Genomic DNA, 8,529 nt, shown 5'->3' with positions numbered 1-8,529 from the left:
TTTGAGACCAGCCTGAGCAAGAGCGAGACCCCGTCTCTACCAAAAATAGAAAGAAATTAATTGGACAGCTAAAAATATATAGAAAAAATTAGCTGAGCATGGTGGCACGTGCCTGTAGTCCCAGCTACCTGGGAGGCTGAGGCAGGAGGATCGCTTGAACCCAGGGGTTTGAGGTTGCTGTGAGCTAGGCTGATGCCACGACACTCTAGCCAGGGCAACAGAGTGAGACTCTGTCTCAAAAAAAAAGAAAGAAATTAGGCTGGACATGGTGGCTTGTGCCCATAATCCTAGCACTGTGGGAGGCTGAGGCGGGAGGATTGCTTGGGCTCAGGAGTTTGAGACCAGCTTGAGCAAGAGCAAGACCCCATCTCTACAAAAAACAGGAAAAAAAAATTAGCCAGGTATGATGGTGTACACCTGTAGTTCCAGCTACTCCAGAGGCTGAGGCAGGAGGATCTCTTGAGCCCAGGAGTTTGAGGTTGCAGTGAGCTACGATGACGCCACTGCACTCTAGCCAGGGCAACAGGGTGAAACTCGGTCTCCAAAAAAGAAATTAATACGTGGGTACTGAGCATGCTGTTGCTGCTGAGGTATCATCACTCTAGGTCCTCTCAGCATACAGCTAGGAAGTTTATGTATAGACATACATAATCACACAGATTTATGTGCACACACATCTGTATGCATTTCTCCATCCGTGTATATATTAAAAACCACGAGTTCATATTGATACCTCCAATTCCAGTCCATTTACACAGGGTAGAATAAGCCTTTTCATATTTGTAGCTCTGTTCTCCAGTAGTGAGAAACCAAGCTCTCATTCATTCTCTCTCTCTCTCTCTTCCTTTGTCTCACTAACACAGACTTTTGCTGAACCATTTGAAAGGAAGTTGGAGATACTATGCCATTTCATTCCTAAATAATTTCACATGCTTCTCCTAAGAACAAGGCAGTTTCTTTTATAATTATAGTGTGAGTGTCATACTTAAGACACTACAGTTATTCCTACTCACATTTCCCCAGTTGACCCAATCACAACCCTTATAGCTCTTTTTTTTCTTTTACCGATGCAGGATATAGTTAAGGATCATATATTGCAATTAGTTGTCCTGCTTCTTTTGTCTTTAAACTAGAATGTTTGTTTGTTTTTTTGTCTTGTATGACATTTACATTTTGAAAAGACCAGGCCGTTTTGCAAATTTGGATTTGCCTGATCATTTCCTCAGTATCGAATTCAGATTAAATATTTTCTGGCAAGAATACTTAGGTGGTGGCATGTCCCTTTCAGTGTATCATATGAAGAGATACATGATGCTGTTTTGTCCATTTGTTGGCATAGTAAAATTGGATCACTTGATCAAGGTGATGACAACCAGATTTCCTCATAATAGCTTTTCTCTTTTGTATCCTGTTCCCCTAACAGCTTTTCACCCAGTGATTTTAGCATCTATTGATGATTCTTGCCTGATTGAGGTAATACAGTGGTGGGTGCAAAATGAAGACTTCCTAATATATTCATTTCTTCTACGTTTAATAGTTTGGCCTTCTTTAAATAAGAGCATTCTGTTTTACCCCTCAACCCAATTTGTTTGCTTCAGTCACTTCAATTCCTTTTTCTATCTCAGTCACTTTAAACACACTTTTATTAATAATGAGTCTTTGTCCAATAGTTCAATTATCTAAAGTTCTTGCAGGTTAAATACTGACATTTTTGTCTTGTCGACTGTTATGCTTGGAGGCTTGCTTGTTTCCTTGTGGTTTATGTAATTCTGTTTGTTTTGGTGAGCTTATTGTCGGTAGAGGTTTGTGAGTGTTTTGTCTGTCCTGGGCAGGTTGGGTGGATGCCCTGTCTCTTCCTAGCCATCTTGTATTTGCCTCTGTCAGGTACCTAAGGAGTATCATTGCCCTTGAGCTAATTTAAGTGATTTCTAAGCTTGTACATTCCTGGACCTCACAGGTACTGTAAATAGATACTCTAAACCCAAGTAAAGATGAATCTATGATTTTTAAATCTCAGGACTTTAAAAAAAATTTTCCCAACAACCTAAGACAGATGTGCTTCCTTTATCTCATGGTGCCAGTGGACAGATTTTTTTTTTCTTATCTACTCAGAATGTGACCCTTTGAAATTCCTGACACTATGCTGGGAGCAGGAAATGGGGGTAGAGCAAAGGTCTTAATCCAACTCTTTACTCTCCCTGGCCGAAATCCTTATCTCCAATTCCCACTTGGGCACTGAAGTCCAAGCTGATAGATTTCTCAAGGCCTGTAAGATTCTCTAGAGCAGCCACAGCCCACAGGCTACTCTGATTTTCAGTTCTCTCTTCACTTTTAGCCACTGACTATTCATACCCTTACTTTTTTGCAAGGTCCATTATTCATTTAAATAATCTGTTTTATTTAGTGAACAGTTTTAGATACTTATGTTGGGAGATATTTTAGATTATCTGGTTTGCTATGTTGCCAGATTTCCAAATCTCTCTGTGCTTTGATTCTTGGGTCTTCGAGATTATCCGTCTATAGTTTTTGTGCTATTTGTTGTTGGTGGTGGTGGTATTATTGATGTGTTCATCACAGAAAGGCCCTAATTTGTCACTGTTTGCTGTATATATATTTGATTTACTTAATGCCCAAGAGGTATTAAAAATTCCTGTTTCTATCCATTATCTATCTAAGGCCAGTCTTCAGTGAAACTTTTCCCAGGTTCAAGTTTTTTCACAGAAAGCTTACTATTACTAAAGTTAATAGTGAATATGATTAATCAAAATAGGATAACTTTATCATTACCCTGTTTCTTATCTTTTCCTGTTCCCTATTTATTACATCATTTGTGTTTGTTTACAACTTCTTTTCTTGACATTAATTCATTCCTATAAAGTCAATTTTGTCAGAAGTCCTACTGGGAAATTTCATGTCACACAAAGTGTGATATTTCTTGACATAATTATTTTTATTTTTGTGTAGTATGTTTAGCATGAAACATACTATATTCACCAAAGCTCCTAGCACAAGACTGGCTAACCTTCAAGATTTTGATGAATTAAAAAGTTGCTACATATCCCTTTCATGATTTATCATCCTTTGTGCCTGTAAACATCACAAGAAAATTAGTTTTATTCTTTTATAGTCACTTCTTTCAGAAATTTTAAGATGAAGAACTGGTTTCTGTTTGTGATTTTTGTGCGAGAGCATAAAGTGTCTTTTTTTTCTTTCCCCCCAAGAGCATAAAGTATCAACTAATATTTTTGATATTGCTTAAACTCTGAAAAACTAAGTCCTCCATAAATACCTTATACTTGTCATTGAAAACTTGCTTATTTATTCAGGTACTATGCTAGATGCTAGGGGAAAAAATATACCCTCAAGGAGCTCAAATTCTATTTGGGAAAACAAACTATAACACTGAAGTGTGATAAGTGCTCTGCTATAGTCCTCTGTAGTAGATTCCGAAATGTAGCCTTTTTACATTTCCAAAAAGTAAATTTGTAAACTAACTAACTTACTTACTTATTTATTTATTTATTTAGATGCAGGGTCTTGCTCTGTTGCCCAGGCTAGAGTGTAGTGGCCTGATTATAGCTCACTGCAGCCTTAAATTCTCAGGTTCAAGCAATTCTTCTGCCTCACCCTCCTGAGTAGGTGGGACTACAGGCATGAGCCACCACACCCAGCTAATTTTTAAAATTTTTTATAGAAATGGCATCTCCCTGTGTTGCTCAGGCTGGTCTCTAACTCCTGACCTCAAGAGATCCTCCCCCCTTGGCCTCCCAAAGTGCTGGGATAACAGGCATGAGCCACTGCCCTCGGCAATTTTATAAATTTAGAAGTGTAGTCAGCAGATAGTCTTTTGATATCACGGAGGAATTACTACAGAATGTTAAATAAAACACAGTATAGTGCAGGGACGAGTAAATTTAGCCTATAGCTCAACAGAGTAGTCTGTAATAGGAGGCTGTGGTTATCCCATTCAGGAGAAGCTTCTAAAAATTCAAGCAAGGAACTTACTTAGCCTGTTTATTTCCTGAAGACATTTGTCTTTTGTTTGTTTATTACTGAATGATTTAAATGTCTTAGAGAATGAAACAAGTTTAATTTTACAACAAAAATAAACACTTTCAACTACTTATTGTTCTTACGGTTCCTAAATTGATACTGCTCAGAAAGTGTTCCTTTTAATTTTTAACACAAGCAGTCGATGTTCTTTAAAGAAAAAATTATGTTGAGGAGGAGCTGGGAGAGAAGCTCCTTGGGGGTTTGCCTTCTGCTTCCTCTATTGCCATTGCCTAAGTACCTATCAATAGATACCCACTATTCATGTGTTAACTCTAGATGTAAAAATTACTACAACAGACTTATACTGTTTAAATTAATACTTGCAGGGAGCCCAGATTCTACCTCGCCTTCCAGCAGTCCTACTTTTTGGAACTACAGTCGTTCTATGGGGGATTATGCACAAACTCTAAAAAAGTTTCAGTATCAGCTTGCCTGTAGGTCTCAGGCCCCATGTGCTAACAAAGATGAAGCCGATCTCAGTTCTAAACAAGCTGCAGAAGAGGTAAATGGAAAATAAAAAATGACTTAATATTTATGATTTATAGATTGTTAGAAAGTCTTCAACTTTGGGGACATTTTTTCTGTAATCTTCACTTTTACTGAATAGAAATGTAAATCATCTCTTTGTGTACCTAAAACTAAATTATGCTGTACATTTTACTTTGCAACACATAGTTGACATTGGTGCCCAAAAGGCTCTCAGGTATCTAATTGTGCTTAACATATATAAGACTCTTGATTGTAAAATACATTTGGATTAGAACATTTATCAATCTATAACTCCATCACTGTAGTACCAAATATGGGATTTTAATTTTTTTCTTAGATGCAATAAAAACATTCTTTAAACATACTAATATAAGGAACTTTTAAAGATATATCTGTACATGAACAGCAACTTTAAGTGGGTAATAAAATTATTGAGTATTAACTAGATGAATATGGATATTTGTGAAGATTTTTTTCAAAGTTCATCAGATTTTTTTAGGGTACGGGGAGGAATGATTCTTTGGCAGGATTTTTCCTCACTGTTCATTTTATACACGATGTATTTTTAATAGGTTTGGGCAAGAGTGACTATGAATAGACAACTTCTTGATCATATGGATTCATGGACAGCTAAGTTTAGAAATGTAAGTTCTGACATTATTCTTTGGACAATTAATGCCTTAGTATGCAAAGCATGTTATTAGAATATCAGTTAGATTTGTTAATTATTAAATAGGATATTAGAATTAATTATTATTAAAAGTACAGTGTGAATGGTACATTTATAGGGATAAACATGACATTTAGGCCGAGTGCTGTGGCTCATGCCTGTAATCCTAGCACTCTGGGAGGCCGAGGCGGGAGGATTGCTTGAGCTCAGGAGTTCGAGACCAGCCTGAGCAAGAGCGAGACTCCGTCACTACTAAAAATAGAAAGAAATTAGCTGCACAACTAAAAATACATAGAAAAAATTAGCCGGGCATGGTGGCGCATGCCTGTAGTCCCAGCTACTTGGGAGGCTGAGGCAGTAGGATCGCTTGAGCCCAGGAGTTTGAGGTTGCTGTGAGCTAGGCTGACGCCACGGCACTCTAGCCCGGGCAACAGAGTGAGACTCCGTCTCACAAAAAACAAAAAAAAACATGACATTTACCTTATGGTGTCCATTTTCATAGGATTTTCCTCCCTCCATTTTTAGTAAGTCAGTGTATTTTGAGAAGATAAAGGAACAATATGTTTAATTAAGATCTTCCCTTTTCCAGCTTTTCAATTTTATTTTCCGAAGAGCTTTTCTGTCAGTCAGATCATGTACCTAGAATTGTGAAGGAAACAAAAATGGGGTCCTTGCCCTCAGAAAACTTAAAAGTTAGAGAAATAAGACAATATGTGTTTGAAGCTACTTCAGAATACATGTAATTTCAGTTTTTCTAGAGAAGAGCTCTCTCTAATCACTGACCTGGAGGTCAACTTTTCCACATACAAAGTTGGTTAGTTCCTTTGTTTCCATCTCTACCTCTTTATCCCAATCTCTGTAGTACCAATGTGTCCCCAGGTCTGTTGGGCAGATTGGCTCCCTCCTCCACTACAGGTAGCTCCACTTACGTTCTGTAAACCCTGCTGCTTCTATTGTTTACATCCCTCAACACTCATCTAGCCACTCTGCATCTTCTAGAACTATGTTGAAATCACTTGTGCTTGTTTTTATTCTTTTGCTATAATTTACTTAGGGTATCAAGGCAGGGGGTGGGGGGGTGGGTAAAAATGATAGCCTGCTTTCTTGAACCAGAAACCTAGACAGCATTTTAAAAATAAAAATTTCTGAGCCCAACCCCAGACGTACTCAGTTAGAGTTTCTGAGAGTAAGGCCTAGATCTCTCTCCTGAACACCTTAAATAGTTTTGTTGCAGCCAAAGAGTGGCTGGCAAGTAGGATGCATGTAATAAATGTTGGAAGAATGAATGAGTGAAATGATGTCCTGGAACTGTAATCTGTCTTAGTTCCAGTGTATAGGCTAGTCTAAAAATGTTAATATATTTAAAATATAAACGCTTGGTCAGGAGTATCAGCCCCTTAGAAAAATACAAACATTAATCTTCATCTGAGTTCTTCAGGCTACTGTGTTCTGAAATTTAGAGTTTTTTGGATTTTTTAAAAAAGCAATATGTGTATACCTGTACCATATATTTTGTAACACCACGAGCAGAGTCTAGTTAGTACCCAGGAATGGACTACATTAATATTTTCATAACAAAGCATATGAACAGTCATACTAAGTGCAATAAAATCTATAAATAGCTTCATGTGATCTCAGTTCAAGTCTTACCAGTATATCAAATTTTGCTTGCTAAATGGATTACAAAAAAACTTTATTTTCAGAAGTTTTAAATTCAAAATTGTTTATGAGGAATTGTGGACTCGTTTTTTCATCTGAAACATTTTTTGAGCCTTTCATTTTGTAGTTAAACAAAAGCATGGAAACAGAAGTGGTGATTGAAGTTGCTACAAACACACACACACAACAATAACACACAAACCAGACAAGGAGTTTGCTTAGACAGTCTTTTCACATCCCAGAATTAGTTTGATATTAGCTATGGAAAAGGATTTTGAAATTTCCAGTCCTAAAATAATATTGTAATATTTGCAAACCAATTTCAAATGTGATAAATCTCTGTGGTTAGGGAAGTAGGTGAGCCTGCTGAGAGTTAATCAGTTATATTAGTTTGAAAAACTATCTTACTTATCACAAACCAGTACAAATACTGTGTTAATAAATGTGTGCTGGAAATACAAACTGAAGATTATCCTTTTAGCTGAGTATAATAATCATAGAAAAAAATATGAGTAGAAATTTAACATACAGCTAAGTTTTATATTTTCTTCAGAAAAAAACAGGCATGTCATTTAAGAATATAACTTAATTAATTTACACTCCAGTAGCATATTTACTTAACTCTTGACTTCAGGTAGCTGCTACTTCCATTGTCTTTCGTTGTACTTTGTGACTGTTAATATTCAAGTAAAGGATAGTAAGAAAATTCTTATAGTTGCTTTTAAAAAAGAAAATAATTATTTGAGAAATACTTTGGAATTATATATGCAAAGTCTATACCTCATTTTTTCCTAGTGGATCAATGAGACAATATTAGTGCCACTTGTACAAGAGATTGAGTCTGTCAGCACACAGATGAGACGAATGGGCTGTCCAGAGCTACAAATAGGAGGTATGTGAAAATAGAACCCAACATTTGATTTACTGTCGATAAATCTGCCAAGTGGAATATTTCTTCTTGTAATGGGCTATTTCACAACTTTTTTGGTTATCTTGAGGTAAAGATAAAAACCAGAATGTCTGTAATATAGTTTTTTCTTAAGTATAACAGCTTTGAGATGTAATTTACCTACCATACAATTTATTCATTTAAGTATATAAGCCAAAGGTTTGGGTTGTGCAACCATCGCCACAGTCAATTTCAGAACATTTCATTACCCCCCCCCAAAAAAAACCCATACCCTTTAGCAGTCACCCCCCATCTCATGTGTTCCCCCAGCATTAGGCAGGTACCAGTCTATTTTCCACCTCTGTGGATAGGCCTGTTCTGGATGTTTCACATAAATGGAATCACACAATATGTGGTCCTTTGTGCTGCCTTCTTTCACGTAACATAATGTTTTCAAAGTTCATCCGTGTTGTAGCATTTAACAGTAATTCATTTTTTTTATTGCTGAATTGTATTAAAAATAGATCTATCTACCATGTTTTGTTTATCCATTTGTTTATCCAGTTGATTAGCATTTGGGTTGTTTCCACTTTGGGGCTACTGTGAATAATGATGCGATGCTGTGAACAATCACGTACAGCTGTTTATGTGGATATATGTTTTCATTTCTCTTGGATATATACCTAGGAGTGGAATTGTCGAGCCATATGGTCCCCTCTGTGTTTAACCTTTTGAGGAACTGCCAGGCTCTTTTCTGAAGCAGCTGCAC

At 36.8% G+C, this 8,529-nt stretch overlaps 1 protein-coding gene across 1 annotated transcript in view; it reads left to right on the top strand.

Moving 5' to 3' along the window:
* Positions 1-8,529, top strand: part of TMEM209 (transmembrane protein 209) — a 42,202-nt gene that overhangs the window by 10,095 nt on the left and 23,578 nt on the right. The window contains exons 7-9 of the mRNA XM_012664739.1: positions 4,380-4,555; positions 5,115-5,186; positions 7,667-7,763. Coding sequence (XP_012520193.1) covers positions 4,380-4,555; positions 5,115-5,186; positions 7,667-7,763 — 345 coding nt within the window. The remainder of the gene's footprint in view (positions 1-4,379; positions 4,556-5,114; positions 5,187-7,666; positions 7,764-8,529) is intronic.

Source organism: Propithecus coquereli, unplaced genomic scaffold (genome assembly GCF_000956105.1).
Source record: "Propithecus coquereli isolate 6110/MARCELLA unplaced genomic scaffold, Pcoq_1.0 Scaffold91, whole genome shotgun sequence".
Classification (NCBI taxonomy): domain Eukaryota; kingdom Metazoa; phylum Chordata; class Mammalia; order Primates; family Indriidae; genus Propithecus; species Propithecus coquereli.
The sequence above is the reverse complement of the archived record's forward strand: the minus strand, read 5'-3'. Positions and strand labels throughout refer to the sequence as shown.